General features: G+C 47.1%; 1 protein-coding gene across 1 annotated transcript in view; it reads left to right on the forward strand.

Moving 5' to 3' along the window:
• The window catches only part of SCAMP3 (secretory carrier membrane protein 3), a 41,538-nt gene extending 19,688 nt beyond the window's left edge, over window positions 1-21,850 (forward strand). Inside the window, exons 2-9 of the mRNA XM_073552348.1 lie at window positions 6,382-6,459; window positions 16,470-16,607; window positions 16,726-16,846; window positions 17,223-17,351; window positions 17,433-17,592; window positions 20,766-20,867; window positions 20,955-21,075; window positions 21,242-21,850. Of these exons, the coding sequence (XP_073408449.1) occupies window positions 6,382-6,459; window positions 16,470-16,607; window positions 16,726-16,846; window positions 17,223-17,351; window positions 17,433-17,592; window positions 20,766-20,867; window positions 20,955-21,075; window positions 21,242-21,385 (993 nt within the window). The 3' untranslated portion in view covers window positions 21,386-21,850. The remainder of the gene's footprint in view (window positions 1-6,381; window positions 6,460-16,469; window positions 16,608-16,725; window positions 16,847-17,222; window positions 17,352-17,432; window positions 17,593-20,765; window positions 20,868-20,954; window positions 21,076-21,241) is intronic.
• The last annotated feature ends 167 nt before the right edge of the window (window positions 21,851-22,017 follow it).

Consider the following 22,017-nt stretch of genomic DNA (forward strand, 5'->3'; position numbering starts at 1 on the left):
AACTTTGAATTTTTATGCCCTTAAATCACAGAGATACGGCACACAAAAAACTTAATAAATAACATTTCCCACATGTTTACTTTACATCAGCACAATTTTGGAACCAAAATTTTTTTTGTTAGGAAGTTATAAGGGTTAAAGGTTGACCAGCGCTTTCTCATTTTTGCAACACCATTTTATTTTTACGGACCACATCACATTTGAAGCCACTTTGAGGGGTCTATATGATAGAAAATACCCAAAAGTGACACCATTCTAAAAACTGAACCCCTTAAGGTGCTCAAAACCACATTCAAGAAGTTTATTAACCCTTCAGGTGCATCACAGGATTTTTTTTGAATATTTAAAAAAAAAAAAAAAAAAAAATGAACATTTAACTTTTTTTCACAAAAAAAATACTTCAGGTTCAATTTTTTTTATTTTACCAAGGGTAACAGGAGAAATTGGACTGCAAAAGTTATTGTGCAGTTTGTCCTGAGTACGCTGATATGTGGGTGGGAACCACTGTTTCGGCGCATGGCAGAGCTCAGAATGGAAGGAGCGCTGTTTGAGTTTTTCAATGCAAAATTGGCTGGAATTCAGATCGGTCACCATGTCACGTTTGGAGAGCTCCTGATGTACCTAAACAGTGGAAATCCCCCACAAGTGACCCCATTTTGGAAACTAGACCCCCCCAAGGAACTTATCTAGATATGTGGTGAGAACTTTGAACCCATAAGGGCTTCACAGAAGTTTATAACGTACAGTATTACAATTAAAAAATCAATTTTTATTTTCCCAAGGGTAACAGCAGCACCGTGGCCGCCGCTGATCGCTATGACGTAATATTCCGTCCATGGGACTTAGGTCCAGGGTCACATGGACGGAATATTACGTCCATTGTAGGTAAGGGGATAATTTACATAAATGTATTTTTTGAAACAATATATTTTTTTTTCTTTATTTAGGAATTTTTTAAAAAACATTTTTACACATGTTAATTTTTTTTTTTTTTTTTTTTTTTACTTTGTCCCAGGGAGACCGCCATGATTTTTTTTACTCTTAGACCTGTGACAGGGACAAGGGGGCATCCTCTACGTCTGGAGGAAAGAAGGTTTAAGCATACTCACAGATGCAGATTCTTTACTGTAAGAGCAGTGAGACTATGGAACTTTCTGCCATATGAGGTTGTAATGAGTGATTCCCTACTAAAATTTAAGAAGGGACTGGATACCTTTCTTGAAAAGTATAATATTACAGGGTATATACACTAGTTACCTTAATAATGCGTTGATCCAGGGAGCTAGTCTGATTGCCGTATGTGGAGTCGGGAAGGAATTTTTTTCCCCAATGTGAAGTTTGCCACATGGGTTTTTTTTGCCTTCCTCTGGATCAACATGTTAGGGCAAGTTAGGATATGGGTTGAACTAGATGGACTTAAAGTCTTCCTTCAATCTTAATAACTATGTTACTATATCAAAACCCTGTTATGGGCAGCCCATTCTCCAGACCTGGACCCCATTGAAAACCTCTGGAATGTAATCAAGAGGAAGTTGGATACTCACAAGCCATCAAACAAGGAAGAACTGCTTACATTTTTGCGCTAGAAGCGGTGTGAAAGACTGGTGGAAAGCAGCCAAGACACATGAAATCTGTGATTAAAAATCATGGTTATTCCACAAAATATTGATTTCTGAACTCTTCCTGAGTTAAAACATTAGTATTGTTGTTTCTAAATGATTGTGAACTTGTTTTATTTGCATTATTTGAGGTCTGAAAGCACTGTTTACCATTTCTCCTTTTCAGAAAAAACAAACAAAATTTATTGCTTGGAAATTTGGAGACGTTGTCAGAAGTTTATAGGCTAAAAGAATAATTTACATTTTACTCTATACCTATAAAGAGGAAAATCAGACAAACTGAACATTTGAAAGTGGTTTCTTAATTTTTGCCAGAGCTGTATATAAAATTGAGAGTGTGTGTGTGTGTACATCAAGCCATGCCCTCTACGCATAGCCACACTCACTCCACACGTAAAGCTCCGTAAAATATCTAATATATCTATTTTATAGGCACATCTTCTTGACCCCAACAGGTTACACTTGCCTGTGTTGCCCATAGCAACCAATCACTAAGCATCTTTCATTTCACCAGAGCTGCTTTAAAAGATGAAAGCTGAGTTGTGATTGGTTGCTTGAGCAACAGTTTTCCCACTCCACAACACCTCAGCAGAGTGAAAGAAATCTAGCATCCCCGGGAACATAAGCTCCCAGCCATTGTCTGTCCCCCAGAAAGGAGCAGAGAGCACATGACAGAAATTAATCACCCCTTCCTCTATTACTGCCGCGGTCTGTTACCGGCTTAGAAAATCGCATCATCAGCGGCCGCCCACACAAAGACGCAATGCTATGTTACATAACGGCACATCTCCAGGAACTCCCTGCTCAGTGCCACCCAACTCGGGACTGTAGCATGGAGGATGTGTGATGGGTATTTGGGCACGGTACTATGGGATGGAGGATGTGTGATGGGTATATGGGCACGGGACTGTGGGATGGAGGAGATGGGTATATGGGCACAGGACTATGGGATGGAGGATATGTATGATGGGTATATGGGCACGGGATTATGGGATAGAGGATATGTATGATGGGAATATGGGATGGAGGATATGTATGATGGATACATGGGCACGGGACTATGGGATGGAGGATGTGTGATGGGTATATGGGCACGGGACTGTGGGATGGAGGAGATGTGTGATGGGTATATGGGCACGGGACTATGGGATGGAGGATATGTATGATGGGAATATGGTATGGAGGATATGTATGATGGATACATAGGCACGGTACTATGGGATGGAGGATGTGTGATGGGTATATGGGCACGGGACTGTGGGATGGAGGATATGTATGATGGGTATATGGGCACGGGATTATGGGATAGAGGATATGTATGATGGGAATATGGGATGGAGGATATGTATGATGGATACATGGGCACGGGACTATGCGATGGAGGTTAATCATAATTTGTTATAACGAACCACAGTTAGTTATTATGCCCTGGCTAGTAAAAAATAAAAATACATACACTGAAAAAGCCCTCTTTGTTTGAATAAAGACTCCCCACACTCCCCTTTTCACTAGTTCATCGGCTGTGAGATGGTATTTTTAGACAGGGATGAGCCTGATCAGAGACCTTCTCAGCCTGATAATATAAGCCTGCAGCTATTTGCTTTACCTTGGCTGGTTATCAATAAAAATACAGGGGACCCCACATCGTTTGTTTTAAATTAGGCTAATTCATGTACAGTAAACTACACACGCAAGCCACTAATTATATATCTCACTGTCAGGGATTGGGGGGGAATGTTTGCCCCCAGTTGTGAGGACTTTATATATTATATACAGTGCCTACAAGTAGTATTCAACCCCCTGCAGATTTAGCAGGTTTACACATTCGGAATTAACTTGGCATTGTGACATTTGGACTGTAGATCAGCCTGGAAGTGTGAAATGCACTGTAGCAAAAAAGAATGTTATTTCTTTGTTTAATTTTTTTTTAAATTGTGAAAAGTTTATTCAGAGGGTCATTTATTATTCAACCCCTCAAACCACCAGAATTCTGTTTGGTTCCCCTAAAGTATTAAGAAGTATTTCAGGCACAAAGAACAATGAGCTTCACATGTTTGGATTAATTATCTCTTTTTCCAGCCTTTTCTGACTATTTAAGACCCTCCCCAAACTTGTGAACAGCACTCATACATGGTCAACATGGGAAAGACAAAGGAGCATTCCAAGGCCATCAGAGACAAGATCGTGGAGGGTCACAAGGCTGGCAAGGGGTACAAAACCCTTTCCAAGGAGTTGGGCCTACCTGTCTCCACTGTTGGGAGCATCATCCGGAAGTGGAAGGCTTATGGAACTACTGTTAGCCTTCCACGGCCTGGACAGCCTTTGAAAGTTTCCTCCCGTGCCGAGGCCAGGCTTGTCCGAAGAGTCAAGGCTAACCCAAGGACAACAAGGAAGGAGCTCCGGGAAGATCTCATGGCAGTGGGGACATTGGTTTCAGTCAATACCATAAGTAACGTACTCCACCGCAATGGTCTTCGTTCCAGACGAGCCCGTAAGGTACCTTTACTTTCAAAGCTTCATGTCAAGGCTCGTCTACAGTTTGCTCTTGATCACTTGGAGGACTCTGAGACAGACTGGTTCAAGGTTCTCTGGTCTGATGAGACCAAGATCGAGATCTTTGGTGCCAACCACACACGTGACGTTTGGAGACTGGATGGCACTGCATACGACCCCAAGAATACCATCCCTACAGTCAAGCATGGTGGTGGCAGCATCATGCTGTGGGGCTGTTTCTCAGCCAAGGGGCCTGGCCATCTGGTCCGCATCCATGGGAAGATGGATAGCACGGCCTACCTGGAGATTTTGGCCAAGAACCTCCGCTCCTCTATCAAGGATTTTAAGATGGGTCGTCATTTCATCTTCCAACAAGACAACGACCCAAAGCACACAGCCAAGAAAACCAAGGCCTGGTTCAAGAGGCAAAAAATCAAGGTGTTGGAGTGGCCTAGTCAGTCTCCTGACCTTAACCCAATTGAAAACTTGTGGAAGGAGCTCAAGATTAAAGTCCATATGAGACACCCAAAGAACCTAGATAACTTGGAGATCTGCATGGAGGAGTGGGCCAAGATAACTCCAGAGACCTGTGCCGGCCTGATCAGGTCTTATAAAAGACGATTATTAGCTGTAATTGCAAACAAGGGTTATTCCACAAAATATTAAACCTAGGGGTTGAATAATAATTGACCACACTTGTATGTTTAAAATTTATTAAAATTTAACTGAGCAACATAACTTTTTGGTTTGTAAGATTTATGCATCTGTTAATAAATCCTGCTCTTGTGTGAAGTTTGAAGGCTCTAACTTATTTGCATCTTATCAAACCTGCTAAATCTGCAGGGGGTTGAATACTACTTGTAGGCACTGTATGTGGTTGGATGATTTATACTGTAAATCCCCACATCTTATGTTTACACTTGCAGTTCCGGTTAGGAACGTGCAGCTCTCTGGCACCCCCTTGACCCTCAGGGCAGTCAGGGAACTGCACCTAGGATAAGTAGTCACCGGAAAGGCTGCCTAGTCGCGTCCTGGTTATTGAGCACTCTGCAGTGAGGGCGGTATGTATATCACCAGTCCCAGGCAGGAAATATACAAATCTCAGATCTGTCACTGCCAGGGTTTTCCAGTACCACCAGGACACTTTGCTGCCACCAGTTCCTCGTTTGATACTAAGCCTATATCGGGTCAGGAACCCACCCACAAATAACGTAATTGGCGCGGAGTACGCGTCAGTTCGATCATAGAACAAGGAAAACGAAGCTAGTAAATTTATAAGTTTACTCCAGAAAATATAGGCAGTGTTGACAAAAGTACAAAAGGAGACAAAATACAGTATGTACAGACAGTTACAAATAAAAGGTATTAAAATAAGAAACTTACTCTATCTCAGTCTAAGATATGACGTGTAGATAAAGGGGAGGAGAACCTTCCCAGGGAAAAATGGTTCAGCAGCACAGCCTCTTGGTTGGTTCTCCTGGCATGTGTCACCTTCCTCAATGAGCATCAGAGCTTTATGGTTTTCCCTTGCTGACCTCACTTGGTGTGCTGAGTTACAGAATGTATGCCCCTTTTGAACAGTTATTAAAAACTTCTACTTGCCATAACTCTGGCTGGGGAACTCAGAGTGACAGGGGTACTATATTTTCTCTTAAATTATCTTTTGTTTGAGACCAAACGTGACACGTCTGCGTGTCACTGGGGGTCAAAATCTTTTTTCGGTTTCTGATGTAATGCACAGGGAGACTCCTCGCCATGCTCTCCTGTAGCGGGGGTGGAGGCCTTCTCTCCCTGCCCCGTCTGTAGGACGTGGAGTACCGGTGGCCTATTGCTTTGCGCTCTTGTAGGGCGTGGAGTACCAGGGGCCTCTCTCTGTGCTCTCCTGTAGGAGGCGGAGTATTAAGGGGGGCCTCTCTCCATGCTCTCCTGTAGGAGACGTACTACCGAGGGGACATATCGCCATGCTCTCCTGTAGGAGGCAAAGTACCTGGGGGAGGGGGCCCTCTGTAGTGTGTCTCCCACAGGAGAGCATGTAGAGAGGCCCCCTCAGTACTCTGCCTCCGTGGAGTACTTTGGACCTCTTGCTGTGTCCTCTTGTAGGACGTCGAGTACTGGATGCCTCTAGCCATGCCTTAATGTAGTTGGGAGGCTCCTCACCTGTGCCCTTCTGTAGCAGATGGGAGGGCTCCTCTCCGTACCTACCTGTATTACTGAGGCTCCTTTCTGTACACTGGGGTTGTATTTTGATGGCTCTTCCTCTCTCCCCCAGGACCCGGCGGTGACGGAGCACCAACCCAGCAGCCACTACGCCACCCTGGATGTGTATAATCCATTCAACAACTTAGGGGTGAGTGTCAATAGAAAATATTACAATCCATAACACAGCTCCAGTGATGGGGCATTCACCTTCCTCTTCTCGCACAAGAATTTCCAGTAGGAAAAAGATCTGACATTCTAAACCTCTTTTAGTAGTAGAATTGGATAGCTTAAAATATGGAAAGTGAGGAGATTATGTATGCGTGAGAGGTGAGGAAACCAATTAAAACTCTCTTTGAAGCAGAGTACCCCTGCAGGGCCATGCAGGATGTCTGTTGTGAGGAAGACTAAGATTTATAGAATGGAAAGGAAGAGAAGCAGGAAATCTAACACCATTATAGAGAACTTTTGCCCCTTTTCCCAGCTAGACACTGGGCCACCAATGGAAAGTTAGGAATATTGGGGTTTGTATCGACCAGATATTTGAGATACAGATTTTTGGAGTCGGAGCGAGGGTACAGCCGTGATGGGGCTGCATTGCTGCATCTGGCACCTGTGTGTCTAGAATCTGTGCACGGTACAATGAAATCTCAAGACTATCAAGGGATTCTAGAGAGAAATGTGCTGCCCAGTGTCAGTAACCGTGGTCTCAGTCACAGGTCAGGGGTCTTGCAACAGGATAGTGACCCAAAACACCCAAGAATGGCTTAGAGGAAAACATTGAACTATTCTGAAGTGGCCTTGTATGATCCCTGACTTAAATCCTATTGATTATCTTTCGATAGAGCTGAAACGTGCCGTCTGGAAAGGGGAACCGTCAAACACTAGACAACTGGAGCAGTTTGTTCTTGAGGAGTGGGCCAAAATTACTGTTGAGAGGTGCAGAAGTCTCATTGACATTAACGAGGGGTACCAACAATTTTGACCATGTGCGTGTGTGATGTGTGTGTGTATATATGTATATAATATATTTATACACATATATGTAATATTTGTCTTACACATACGCGGCTGAGGACCCAGAAGTGCAAGTGAGACACGGTGAGGGACGTGGGGGAAGCAAGGGTGAGTATCATGGCCGGGTATGCTAACATATATTATGTCACGGCCCCTGTCGCGCACCCTGCCACGGCCCCCGTCGCACGCTCTCATACTTACCTCCCAGCACCGCAGCCTCTCTCCCTCCAGCGTCGGCGGTGGCGTCCTCCTCTGACCGGTCCGCGGCCTGTGACGTCACTGCGAGTCCTGTGCATGCGCCATAGGCCGCGGCCGGCTCTCCCCGCTTGATCTTATACTCCGGCGCAGATGGGGGCAGATCCTCGCCTATATCAGGCTGCCATCCCTTAGTAGAGGCGCCTGATCGTTGTTGTATTATCAGCTCTAGGCTCCCGTGCCTTTGCCTGTGCACGGCTCCTGTTCTCACCTCCTGTGCTTCCTTGCAGCTCTACTCCGGTCCTGTGTTCCTGCTCTGTCCTGCCTACCCGTGCCTGTTCCTGCAGTCCTACTCTGGTCCTGACTACCCGTGCCTAACTTCATCTCCCTGGCTACTCGCATAGACCTCCGGTTTCAGGAGCACGTGAGTCAGCTAGGGACAGGAGACCCACCAGGCCAGTCCCGTCCGCGAATCGGTCCTTTCTTTAGTCCACGACCAGCGGGGTCCGCTCACGCGCCTCATCCCGAGCCCATGCAAGTTGACCGTGTCAGGTTGGCTGAGTCGCGTCAGAGAGAGACGGGCGCAAGCTCTTCCACCTAGGCCAGGTAAGAGAGGCCTCCCTAGGTGTTAATGATTCCTCTCAAGCCATCACGATTTCTGTTCTTTTGCTTTCAGGGGAGAGGCGTGAGTCCGAGGTGGCCTACGTGGATTCGGGCACTGCAGGTATCTTCATCCGGCGTGAAGAGGTTGACAAGTACCGGATTCCCGCGGTTACCCTGAAGAACCCCCGATTAACTGCTTCAGTTGACGGCAAACCGTTACCAGAACCCATCACCATGGTCACCGAGGAGGTTGTGTTGCAAGTCGGCGCTCTCCACCGGGAAAGAGTGGCTTTCTACGTGCTGCCCGAGTTGTCTCACGCCATTCTGCTTGGTCTTCCGTGGCTACGGACCCATCAGCCAGTCCTCGACTGGTCTTCCGGGGAGGTATTGCGCTGGGGACACTCGTGTCAAGGCCGGTGTCTGAACGCTATTCGTCCTGCTGTTACCGCACACCCACCTCTGGAGCTCTCGGGGCTTCCCTCGGTCTATTGGTCCTATGCAGACGTCTTTGACAAGAAGGAGGCAGAGATCCTTCTCCCGCTTCGGTCTTTCGACTGTCCAATTGAGTTAATCCCCGGTTCCACCCCTCCTAGGGGTAGGATTTATCCATTGTCTCCCGCAGAAACCGCAGCCATGTCTGAGTACGTCCAGGAGAACCTTGCCAAAGGATTCATACGGAAGTCCTCTTCCCCCGCAGGAGCCGGTTTCTTCTTCGTTAAGAAAAAAGACGGTTCGCTGCGCCCTTGCATTGACTATAGGGGCTTTAACAACATCACTCTCAAGAACCGGTACCCCCTTCCACTCATCCCGGAGTTGTTTGATCGCCTCAGAGGGGTGTGGATCTTCTCCAAGTTGGATCTCAGGGGAGCTTACAATCTTATCTGCATCCATGCCGGCGATGAATGGAAGACCGCTTTTAACACTCGTGACGGTCACTAGGAGTACCTGGTTATGCCCTTTCGTCTGTGCAATGCTCCGGCTGTGTTTCAGGAGTTCGTCAATGAGATCTTCCGGGACCTTTTGTACTCCTGTGTGGTAGTGTACTTGGATGACATCCTTGTGTTCTCCCCAGACCTTCCGTCTTATAGGAGGACTGTCCGCTTGGTTCTTCAGCGTCTTTGCGAGAATCATTTGTATGCCAAGATGGAGAAATGCTTGTTTGCGCAAACCTCGCTACCATTTCTGGGTTACATCATCTCCGACGCCGGGCTGCAGATGGATCCCAAGAAACTGTCCGCCATTCTCAAATGGCCCTGCCCCGTTGGCATAAGAGCTAGCCAACGTTTTCTCGGATTCGCTAACTATTACAGGCAGTTTATTCCGCACTTCTCGTCACTTACCAAGCCGATCTCCGCCCTTACCCGTAAGGGGACGAGTTCAAACTCTTGGGCGCCAGAGGCTGAAGAGGCCTTCCAGTCACTGAAACGGGCATTTTCCACAGCCCCTGTGTTGTCCCGTCCTGAGAACAGCAAACCCTTTGTGCTGGAGGTGGACGCACCATCGACAGGTGCCGGGGCTGTATTAACTCAGAAAACCGCCTCTGGTCGCCTACGCCCTTGTAGATTCTTCTCCAAAGCCTTCTCCTCATCCGAGTGCAATTACTCGATTGGCGACCGTGAACTCTTGGCCATCAAGTTGGCATTGGAGGAGTAGCGTCATCTTCTGGAGGGAGCTGTCCACCCGTTTGTTATTTACTCGGACCACAAGAACCTGGCCTACCTTCAGTCCGCCCAAAGACTCAACCCTCGGCAGGCCAGGTGGTCCTTGTTCTTCGCTCGCTTCGATTTTGAGCTCCATTTTCGCCCTGGGGACAGTAACACCAAAGTCGATGCCCTATCCAGAGTCTTCCAACCGTCCGAGGTAGGGGAGGAACCATCTCACATCATCGAACCCACGAAGATTATCACCGTGGCGCCACTGAATTTGCTTTCTCCACCCCCAGGCAAGACTCTCGTGCCAGAGAGTGCCAAAAGAACAGTTCTGCTTTGGGGGCATTCCTCCAAATTGGCAGGCCATGCCGGAATTCAGAAGACTCTTGCCCTCATATCTTGGCACTATTGGTGGCCAACTCTCCGCCAAGATGTGGCAGACTTCGTTGCCTCCTGTCTCTCCGGCGCTAGGAATAAAATACCTTGTCGCCTCCGTTTGGTCTGCTGCTCCCTTTGCCAGCTCCTACGTCACCTTGGGAGAATATTGCCATGGACTTTATCACCGATTTGCCCCGCTCTTCCGGTTGTACGGTGATTCTAGTAGTAGTGGACCGCTTTTCCAAAATGGCACATTTTATTCCTCTAAGCGGCCTCCCCTCTGCGCCCGGATTAGCCAAGATCTTCATCCATCAGATTTTTAGGCTTCACGGTCTACCGCAACGTATTAGCCCCGGCCTCCGAGGTACCTGCAGCCAACTCCTTGTCCCAAGAATTTTCTGAAATCTGGTCCGAGACCACCACGGCACTCAAGAGGGCCAGTGAGCGGATGAAGAATCATACGGACAAGAGGAGGTTAGATCCTCCGCCGTTTCACATCGGGGATAAAGTCTGGCTCTCGTCCAGGTATATCCGGTTAAAATTACCCTCTTACAAGCTGGATCCCCGGTACATCGGTCCTTTTGAGATCCTGGAACATGTCAATGAAGTCGCCTACAAGTTGAGGTTGCCTGCTTCGCTCCATTTCCCGAACACCTTCCACGTCTCTCTCCTGAAACCCGTGGTACTAAATCAGTTCCATCCCTCACCCTGTCCTGCTCCTCGGCCGGCGGGCTCCGACAAGAGATATTCTCGCCATGAAAAGGGTCAGAGGGAGGACCTTTTTCCTGATTGACTGGAGGAGTTTTGGTCCTGAGGAAAGATCCTGGGAGCCTCGGGAGAACATCAACGCTCCCCGCATTCTCAGGAGAGTTTTTGCCAATCGCAGTAGGAGGCGGCTTAAGGGGAAGGGTACTGTCACGGCCCCCGTCGCACGCTCTCACACTTACCTCCCAGCACTGCAGCCTCTCTGCCTCCAGCGTCGGCGTCCTCCTCTGACCGGTTCGTGGCCTGTGACGTCACTGCAAGTCCTGCGCATGCGCCATAGGCCGCGGCCGGCTCTCCCCGCTTGATCTTATACTCCGGCGGTGCCCTGACCCGGTAGCACCGCCGGACCAATGGGGGGCAGATCCTCGCCTATATCAGGCCGCCCTCCCTTAGTCGAGGCACCTGATCGTTGTTGTATTATCAGCTCTAGGCTCCCGTGCCTCTGCCTGTGCACGGCTCCTGTTCTCACCTCCTGTGCTTCCTTGCAGCTCTACTCCGGTCCTGTGTGTGTTCCTGCTCTGTCCTGCCTACCCGTGCCTGTTCCTGCAGTCCTACTCTGGTCCTGACTACCCGTGCCTAACTGTGTCTGATTCCTGCAGTCCTGCTCCGGTCCTGTTTACCCGTGTCTCAGCCTCCTGCTATCCTACTCCCTGTGCTCATTGGACCAGGTCCTCTGTCTCACTCCAGTCTATTCCGAGCCGCCCCTCTTGATTCCGGCTGCGGTGGTATTCGAACCCCTGGGCCTGCACCTAACGCTCCCTGTATAGGGGTCGGTTCCACCAGGTTGCTCGTCCGGGGCCCCTCGGTGCCACGGTCCAGAGGGTCCACTCCGGGAAAACCCCTTGCCTAGCGCCAGGCTAACATATTATGTTATATTAGATTGTATACAGTTGTGGCCAAAAGTATTGACACCCCAGCAATTCTGTCAGATAATACTTAGTTTCTTCCTGAAAATGGTTGCAAACACAAATTCTTTGGTATTATCTTCACTTAATTTGTCCTAAATGAAAAAACACAAAAGAGAATGAAGCAAATAGCAAAACATTGATCATTTCACACAAAACTCCAAAAATGGACCAGACAAAAGTATTGGCACCTTTAACCAAAATAACTGCGACCAACCGCTTCCGGTAACCATCAATGAGTTTCTTACAATGCTCTGCTGGAATTTTAGACCATTCTTCTTTGGCAAACTGCTCCAGGTCCCTGATATTAGAAGGGTGCCTTCTCCAAACTGCCATTTTTAGATCTCTCCACAGGTGTTCTATGGGATTCAGGTCTGGACTCATTGCTGGCCACCTTAGAAGTCTCCAGTGCTTTCTCTCAAACCATTTTCTAGTGCTTTTTGAAGTGTGTTTTGGGTCATTGCCCTGCTGGAAGACCCATGACCTCTGAGGGAGACCAGCTTTCTCACACTGGGCCCTACATTATGCTGCAAAATTTGTTGGTAGTCTTCAGACTTCATAATGCCATGCACACGGTCAAGCAGTCTAGTGCCAGAGGCAACAAAGCAACCCCAAAACATCAGGGAACCTCTGCCATGTTTGACTGTAGGGACCGTGTTTTTTTTCTTTGAATGCCTCTTTTTTTTCTCCTGTAAACTCTATGTTGATGCCTTTGCCCAAAAAGCTCTACTTTTGTCTCATCTGACCAGAGAACATTCTTCCAAAATGTTTTAGGCTTTTTCAGGTAAGTTTTGGCAAACTCCAGCCTGGCTTTTTTATGTCTCGGGGTAAGAAGTGGGGTCTTCCTGGGTCTCCTACCATACAGTTCCGTTTCATTCAGATGCCGACGGATAGTACGGGTTGACACTGTTGTACCCTCGGACTGCAGGGCAGCTTGAACTTGTTTGGATGTTAGTCTAGGTTCTTTATCCAACATCCGCACAATCTTGCGCTGAAATCTCTTGTCAATTTTTCTTTTCCGTCCACATCTAGGGAGGTTAGCCACAGTGCCATGGGCTTTAAACTTCTTTATGACACTGCGCACGGTAGACACGGGAACATTCAGGTCTTTGGAGATGGATTTGTAGCCTTGAGATTGCTCATGCTTCCTCACAATTTGGTTTCTCAAGTCCTCAGACAGTTCTTTGGTCTTCTTTCTTTTCTCCATGCTCAATGTGGTACACACAAGTACACAGGACAGAGGTTGAGTCAACTTTAATCCATGTCAACTGGCTGCAAGTGTGATTTAGTTATTGCCAACATCTGTTAGGTGCCACAGGTAAGTTACAGGTGCTGTTAATTACACAAATTAGAGAAGCATCACGTGATTTTTCGAACAGTGCCAATACTTTTGTCCACCCTCTTTTTAATGTTTGTTGTGGAATTATATCCAATTTGGCTTTAGGACAATTCTTTTTGTGTTTTTTCATTTAAGACCAATTAAATGAAGATAATAATATGAAAGAATTTGTGTTTGCAATAATTTTCAGGAAGAAACTGAGTATTATCTGACAGAATTGCAGGGGTGTCAATACTTTTGGCCACAACTGTATGTAAATATAATATACTAGTATACCCGGCCGCGATACTCGCCATGCTTCCTCCACGTCCCGGGTCCCTCGCCGTGTCTCACCTGTACTTCCGGGTCCTCAGCCGCACTGGGAATCCTGCTCTTCGCACATGCTCGCTACACTGCTTAGGTTGCGGTCATGCCTACTCCTGGCTTCTTAATGCTGCTGGGCTGTACTGACCCGGAAGCACTGCCCTGCTTGGGCAGCGGCCTCTGGGTATAACAGGCTGCTTCCTGCGAGAGGACGCATCTTTTATTATGGTGCTTACCTCAGTGCCCTCTTGTGGTCCCGCATAGGTGTTACTCTGCCCTATCCCTGATACTGTGTGCTCCCTGTGCATACCCTGCTCTGTTCTTGTTACTGTGCTTGCCCTGTGCATACCCTGCTCTGTCCCTGTTACTGTGCTTTCCCTGTGCATACCCTTCTCTGTCCCTGTTACTGTGCTTTCCCTGTGCATACCCTGCTCTGTCCCTGTTACTGTGCTTTCCCTGTGCATACCCTGCTCTGTCCCTGTTACTGTGCTTTCCCTGTGCATACCCTGCTCTGTCCCTGTTACTGTGCTTTCCCTGTGCATACCCTGCTCTGTCCCTGTTACTGTGCTTTCCCTGTGCATACCCTGCTCTTTCCCTGTTACTGTGCTTCCCTGTGCAGACTGCTGAAGAGAAAGTGGAACAGCACAATCCAAAATCTTCAGGTGCACAGGCCTCCCAAGCAATTATCCCAAGAGCCAAAACTCAAATATTACAAAACTGAATTGTATGTGTGTGTGTATATATATATATATATATATATATATATATATATATATATATATATATATATATATATATATATATATATATATATACATATAGTGTGTGTGTATATATATAATTGATATAGTGTGTATGTGTGCGTGTGTGTGTGTATGTATATATATATATATATATATATAGTATGTATATATATTGTGTGTGTAAATATACACATATTGTGTATGTATGTATGTGTGTGTATATGTATATATACAGTGCCTACAAGTAGTATTCAACCCCCTGCAGATTTAGCAGGTTTGATAAGATGCAAATAAGTTAGAGCCTTCAAACTTCACACAAGAGCAGGATTTATTAACAGATGCATAAATCTTACAAACCAAAAAGTTATGTTGCTCAGTTAAATTTTAATAAATTTTAAACATACAAGTGTGGGTCAATTATTATTCAACCCCTAGGTTTAATATTTTGTGGAATAACCCTTGTTTGCAATTATAGCTAATAATCGACTTTTATAAGACCTGATCAGGCCGGCACAGGTCTCTGGAGTTATCTTGGCCCACTCCTCCATGCAGATCTTCTCCAAGTTATCTAGGTTCTTTGGGTGTCTCATGTGGACTTAAATGTTGAGCTCCTTCCACAAGTTTTCAATTGGGTTAAGGTCAGGAGACTGACTAGGCCACTCCAACACCTTGATTTTTTGCCTCTTGAACCAGGCCTTGGTTTTCTTGGCTGTGTGCTTTGGGTCGTTGTCTTGTTGAAAGATGAAATGATGACCCATCTTAAGATCCTTGATGGAGGAGCGGAGGTTCTTGGCCAAAATCTCCAGGTAGGCCGTGCTATCCATCTTCCCATGGATGCGGACCAGATGGCCAGGCCCCTTGGCTGAGAAACAGCCCCACAGCATGATGCTGCCACCACCATGCTTGACTGTAGGGATGGTATTCTTGGGGTCGTATGCAGTGCCATCCAGTCTCCAAACGTCACGTGTGTGGTTGGCACCAAAGATCTCGATCTTGGTCTCATCAGACCAGAGAACCTTGAACCAGTCTGTCTCAGAGTCCTCCAAGTGATCATGAGCAAACTGTAGATGAGCCTTGACATGACGCTTTGAAAGTAAAGGTACCTTACGGGCTCGTCTGGAACGGAGACCATTGCGGTGGAGTACGTTACTTATGGTATTGACTGAAACCAATGTCCCTACTGCCATGAGATCTTCCCGGAGCTCCTTCCTTGTTGTCCTTGGGTTAGCCTTGACTCTTCGGACAAGCCTGGCCTCGGCACGGGAGGAAACTTTCAAAGGCTGTCCAGGCCGTGGAAGGCTAACAGTAGTTCCATAAGCCTTCCACTTCCGGATGATGCTCCCAACAGTGGAGACAGGTAGGCCCAACTCCTTGGAAAGGGTTTTGTACCCCTTGCCAGTCTTGTGACCCTCCACGATCTTGTCTCTGATGGCCTTGGAATGCTCCTTTGTCTTTCCCATGTTGACCATGTATGAGTGCTGTTCACAAGTTTGGGGAGGGTCTTAAATAGTCAGAAAAGGCTGGAAAAAGAGATAATTAATCCAAACATGTGAAGCTCATTGTTCTTTGTGCCTGAAATACTTCTTAATACTTTAGGGGAACCAAACAGAATTCTGGTGGTTTGAGGGGTTGAATAATAAATGACCCTCTGAATAAACTTTTCACAATTTAAAAAAAAATTAAACAAAGAAATAAAATTATTTTTTGCTGCAGTGCATTTCACACTTCCAGGCTGATCTATAGTCCAAATGTCACAATGCCAAGTTAATTCCGAACGTGTAAACCTGCTAAATCTGCAGGGGGTTGAATACTACTTGTAGGCACTGTATGTATATATATATATATATATATATATATATATATATATATATATATATGATTATATATATATATATATATATATATATATATATATATATATATATATATATATATATATATATATATATATATATATTGGTTCTCCAATAACTGGCCTATTAGTGGTAACAGCCCACGTCCTCATCCGTTAATCTATGGCCAACCGTGTAGTTGTCCTAGTGACGGGGCAGCAGAGGGCTGTTTGTGGCCAAAAGGTAACAGCGGGTGAAGGATCTGCGTGACTCCAAGGCTGTGATCTTTCTTTCATAATTGGTGGCAGCGGTGGGATCTGTGTGATCTATCCAGTGTCCGTCTTTTGACAGTGAGGTACAAGTGTTTGGAGCCCTTTTCACCCCTTTCCTTCTCTGCTTATCATTTACAGAGATATGTTTTTGACATTTCAGGTTCCTCCTCCTTACCACGAGCCATCAGGCCAACCAGCTGCCACAATGCCTGCTGCTACTTTTCAGCCGCCCGTCACTCCTGCTCTGATGAAACAAAGTCCCACTGAACCCAAAAATTACGGCTCATACGGGACTCAGGTAGAGGCCCAGACCAATGATATAGAGTTGCATTATTACCTAGTGTATCCTCTCTGGTGGACCGTTTTGTTGGCATCTCCACTATTTTTTAATCATTTTTCTTAATGTGCGTTTGAAGGAATCTACAGCTGCAGCTACAGCAGATTTACTGCGCCGCCAAGAGGAGCTGAACCGCAAGGCGGAGGAGCTGGACCGGAGGGAGCGAAATCTACAAAGTGCAGCACTTTCTGGAGGCACATGTATGAGAATAGACTCTATAGTTCAGAGGGTCTTGTGATGATGTGGGTACGTGGAAAGTGGCAGGGATGTGATTGGTCGTGGAACGAATCGTCTGTGGTCTGTGTGGAAGAGATTGTAGGTTTCTGGTCTGGGTTGATGCAGCTTGGAGGTTGAGGATCTTGGTGAGACTGTTGTTGGACACAGAGCATTATAGCAGTGTGTTGGATACGGATGGGTTGGGGCCAGTTTGCGTCTTGTTCAGGCTTCGATATTGCGTATCCGGCTACGTTCTGTACCCTATTGTCCGGGTGTGTGCCATTACAGGGCTTTGCGGCTTGTTGGTGGACACTTCTCGTTGTCTGAGCTTTAGTCTTTCTCTCTCTTGTGCTGATTTAGTGAGACAGAACAACTGGCCGCCGCTGCCAGCATTCTGCCCCGTGAAGCCTTGCTTCTACCAGGACATCGGTGTGGACATCCCACAAGAGTTCCAGAAGACGGTGTCCATCATGTATTATTTGTGGCTTGGTGAGTGTAATCTATGTATGAGGATACTTATGTTTTCTACTTCTGATGTTTATGGTTTTTTACCTCTTCTCTCTGTTCCAGTTAGTGCAGGAACGCTGCTGCTGAATTTCCTTGCCTGCCTCACGTCGTTCTGTGTAGATGCAAGTGAGGGATCTAGTTTTGGCATGTCCATTCTCTGGGTCATCCTTTTTACACCATGCTCGTTTGTTTGTTGGTACAGACCTTTGTATAAGGCTTTCAGGTAAAGTGTCAACACTTTCTCCTTTACCTACTTGTCTTCTCTAGATGACACGAAGCCTCTTTCAGCCTCTTCTGCTTGTCCTCTCTAGATAGGGGCCTGTTGCCCATCCTGCTAGACCTCTCTAGATAAGGAGCCTGTTGCCTCTCCTGCTTGACCTCTCTAGATAAGAAGCCTGTTTCAGCCTCTCCTGCTTGTCCTCTCTTTATAAGAAGCCTGTTGCTGCTCCTGCTAATCTTCTCTTGATAAGGAGCTTGTAGCCTATCCTGCATGTCCTCTCTAGATAAGGAGCTTGTTGCCTCCCGTGCTCGTACTCTAGATATGTAGCCTCTTTCAGCTTCTCCTGCTCATCCTCTCTAGATAAGTAGCCTCTCCTGCTCGTCCTCTCTATATAAGGAGCCTGTTGTCGCTCCTGCTAATCTTCTCTAGATAAGGAGCTTGTTGTCTCCTCTGCCTGTCCTTTCTAGATAAGGATCTTGTTGCCTCCCCTGCTCGTCCTTTCTAGATAAGGATCTTAATATAGCACAAAAAACCATAGGTGAAAAAATGGCACAACTCACTATAGTGATAAACCACAGAAGAACATGCACAAGTATACCATGCCAATAAAGTTAATAAGTCTTTATTGATAATAGACTGGTATATAAAAGTAAACAGTTAATATACAAAATACAATTTCAAGGTCACTACAAACATGTAATAGGAGTAAGCAACTCGAAAAGCACGACCTACTAATTATGTAAACATAGTGCACATTGTCATTCACTGATGTAACCATAAACTAATTAGCATTCCCTTAGTATTTGCTGTCAGCACACAATTGGTACTATTATGTTGCCTAAGGGTACCATCACATTTAGCGATGCATCAGCGATCCCGACCACAATACGACCCGGTCAGGATCGCTGGTGCATCGCTAAATGGTCGCTAGTGAGCTGCCAAACAGGCAGATCTCACCAGCGATGCAGCAGCAGTCGCTACTTGCCTGTCAGACGCGGCGGTGAAGACGTCCTCCCGCCCGCGTCCACGCGTCGCTCGTCGGCGCCAGCAGGAAGCGGCCGACGAGAAACGGCCCAGGATGTTCTCGCGTGATCAGCAATAGACAGCGGGGGAGCCGGTCAGATGTAAGTATCACACATAGCGATATCACTGCTGCGTCACAAAATCGGTGACGCTTAAGTGATATCACTAGCGATCTCACTTAGTGTGATGGGGCCGTAAGAATGGCTACTGTGGTAACAAAGCGAAGTCTGGGCACTTACATATGAATGGTGGTCTGCTAATGCCCTTCCTCACAGCGTTCACCTCCTGATGAAGGGGCGAAACGAGCGTTGAGGCGCCTGTGGAGGACCGCATTAGCAGACCACCATTCATATGTAAGTGCCCAGACTTATGGTACTGTCACACTTAGTGATGCACCAGCGATCCCGACCAGCGATATGACGCGGTCAGGATCACTGGTGCATCGCTAAGTGGTCGCTAGTGAGCTGCCACACAGGCAGATCTCACCAGTGACATAGCAGGGGTCGGGGGTCGCTACTTACCTGTCAGACGAGGCGATCCTGACGTCCTCCCGTGCGCGTCCACGCGTCGCTCGTCGGCGCCAGCAGGAAGTCCAGCAGGAAGCTGATGACTAGAAACGGTCCAGGACGTTCTCGTGCGACCAGTGATAACCAGCGGGGGAGTGGTCGTAGGTATCAGACATAGCGATATTGCTAGCAATATTGCTATAACGTCACAAAACTAGTGACGTTATAGTGATATTGCTAGTGATATCGCTTAGTGTGACAGGCCCTTTAGCTTTGTTACCACAGTAGCCATTCTTCGGCAATATAATAGTGTACTATTGTGTACTGACAGCCAATACTAAAGGCCCCTTGACATTTAGCGATGCACCAGCGATCCGACAACGATACGACCCGGTCAGGATCGCTGGTGCATCGCTAACTGGTCGCTAGTGAGCTGCCAAACAGGTAGTTCTCACCAGTGATGTAGCGACGCAGCAGCTGTCGTTACTTACCTTTCACACGCAGCGATGCTGAAGTCCTCCCGCCCGTGTCCACGTGTCGCTCGTCGGCGCCAGCAGGAGGCGCCCGACGAGAAATGGACCCGACCGATCTCACGCGATCAGTGATAACCAGCGGGGGAGTCGGTCGGAGGTAAGTATCACACATAGCGATATCGCTAGCAATATCGCTGCTGCGTCACCAAATCGGTGACGCTTTAGTGATAATGCTAGCGATATCGCTATGTGTAAAACCCCCTTAAGGGAATGCTAATTAATTTATGGTTACATCAGTGAATGACAATGTGCACTATGTTTACATAATTAGTAGGTCTGGCTTTTCGCGTTGTTTACTCCTATTACATGTTTGTAGTGACCTTGAAATTGTATTTTGTATATTAACTGTTTACTTTTATATACCAGTCTATTATCAATAAAGATGTATTAACTTTACTGGCATGGTATACTTGTTCATGTTCTTCTGTGGTTTATAGATAAGGATCTTGTTGCCTCCCCTGCTTGTCTTCTCTTGATAAGGAGCTTGTCTCCTTTCCTGCTCATCCTGTCAGGATAAGTAGCCTCTTTCAGTCTCTCCTGCTCATCCTCTCTACATAAGGAGCCTCTTTCAGCCTCTCCTGCTCATCTTTTTGCTCTTTCGGTCTCATTAGACATCGAGAGGAGAGCTAGAAGCTAAGAACATCTGATTTGTTGATGCTATAGATTCTAGGTTTCTGATCTGTAGGCATTGGCTTCACAATGTGTAGGGTCCTTATTCTGTGTGTTTGGTGCATATACAACCATGCCTCCCTGTGTGTTAATCAAATCATTGGCTCGTGTAGAAAGATAATCGTCCCTCGCAGGATTGGCGGTGGTACAGTGTAATGCAGCCGCTTGGCATCGTCACGCTCGTCTCGCTGGCCCCTGGCGTCACCAATCTCGTCTCGCTGGCCCCTTGGTGTCACCACTCTCGTCTCGTTGGCCGCTGGCTGTCACCACGCTCGTCTCGCTGACCAGCTCCACGCATTGTCTTGCTGGCAGGCGAAATATACAGTGTCTTTGTTAAAGTGCCATCATGGTTCTGAGAAGCATTTATATTGGTGACTCTGCTAGGCTTTTTTGTCTCTGACCAGCCCCATGTAATGTTTTGTCTTTATCGGATTTCTCTCCTCAGGAGCGACAGTTCTTTCAACTTCTTCCTGTTCTTCTTCATCTTTTTCGTCCAGGACATTGTGTACGTGCTGGAGGCGGTGGGGATCTCCGGATGGGGCTTCAGGTACTAGGTTTGACACATCAGCTCTCCGTCTGCTCTTAGGGTGTGCAGTATTGTTACCCATTTACTCTGGTCTCTGTCCTTTCCTAGTGGCTGGGTGTCTGCTTTCACTGCTCTGAATCGAGGTTATATTGGGACCTCGGTATTCATGATGATCGTCGCTGTGCTCCTCACCGCCACCGCCGTCATGGGCATCATCATGCTGAAAAGGGTGAGTAGGGAGCCTGGGTGTGGTGGGCCTAATCTTCCATATGGCAGGTACTGGAGGGCATGTCTATGGCCACTTCCATGTGTATGATATTAATCCTAATACTTCTGTGTAACTGCATGAAGATACTTGAGTTTGGTGGTTTGTGACACCTTCAGTTTCCCCTCAGATCCACTCCATTTACCGCCGGACTGGTGCAAGTTTCCAGAAGGCGCAGGAAGAATTTGCTGCCGGTGTGTTCTCCAATAGTGCGGTGCGTACAGCAGCCACCAACGTAGCAGCGGGGGCTGCGCAGAACGCATTCAAGCCTTAAGATGGAACATGAGCGGAGCGCCATCTATCTGCCACATCCCCGCACTGCCGGACTGTGCTGCGGCAGCTCGTCCTAGGACTGGCAGCCGGCCCTCTGTGCTGGCCGCCAATCATTAATGCTTGTGTGTCTGTATTAACACAATGTTGCCCAAGCTGAGTGTTACACTGTACGGTGGGGAGAGCGTGCAGGTGACACCGGTCTGGTTGTCATATGTTCTCCCCACCTGCCAGGCCATAGCACCTTCCCACTCAGGATTAACCCTTCTCTGCCCGTGAAGGGCTCTTCAGTAAATGCCGGTTGTCCCTGTGAAGATGGGAAGGGGGGATGCATGCCTCATGTTTACATGTATGTTCTGTTATAGGGGTAATGCATGTCGTCGCGGATTGTTCCCCACCCACATGATGTTGGCAAGGGCTCAGATCTGGCCAGCAGCTGATGCCAAATTAAACCATTTTATGAAGCTGATGGCGTTTTGTCTTTTTCCGTTCACATCGGGGTCCGGAGGGCGAGCACACACCATCATTTTTGCGCCTGTCTTTGGTAGTGCTGCTCTTGGTGCAGATGTTTTCTAACATCTTGCACAATGTGGCGTTTCCCCACACGGTGCAGTGACTGCCTCCTCCCTCCGGCAG

The sequence above is a fragment of the Dendrobates tinctorius genome, unplaced genomic scaffold (assembly GCF_039654945.1).
Source record: "Dendrobates tinctorius isolate UK_male_01 unplaced genomic scaffold, ASM3965494v1 ptg000189l, whole genome shotgun sequence".
NCBI lineage: Eukaryota > Metazoa > Chordata > Amphibia > Anura > Dendrobatidae > Dendrobates > Dendrobates tinctorius.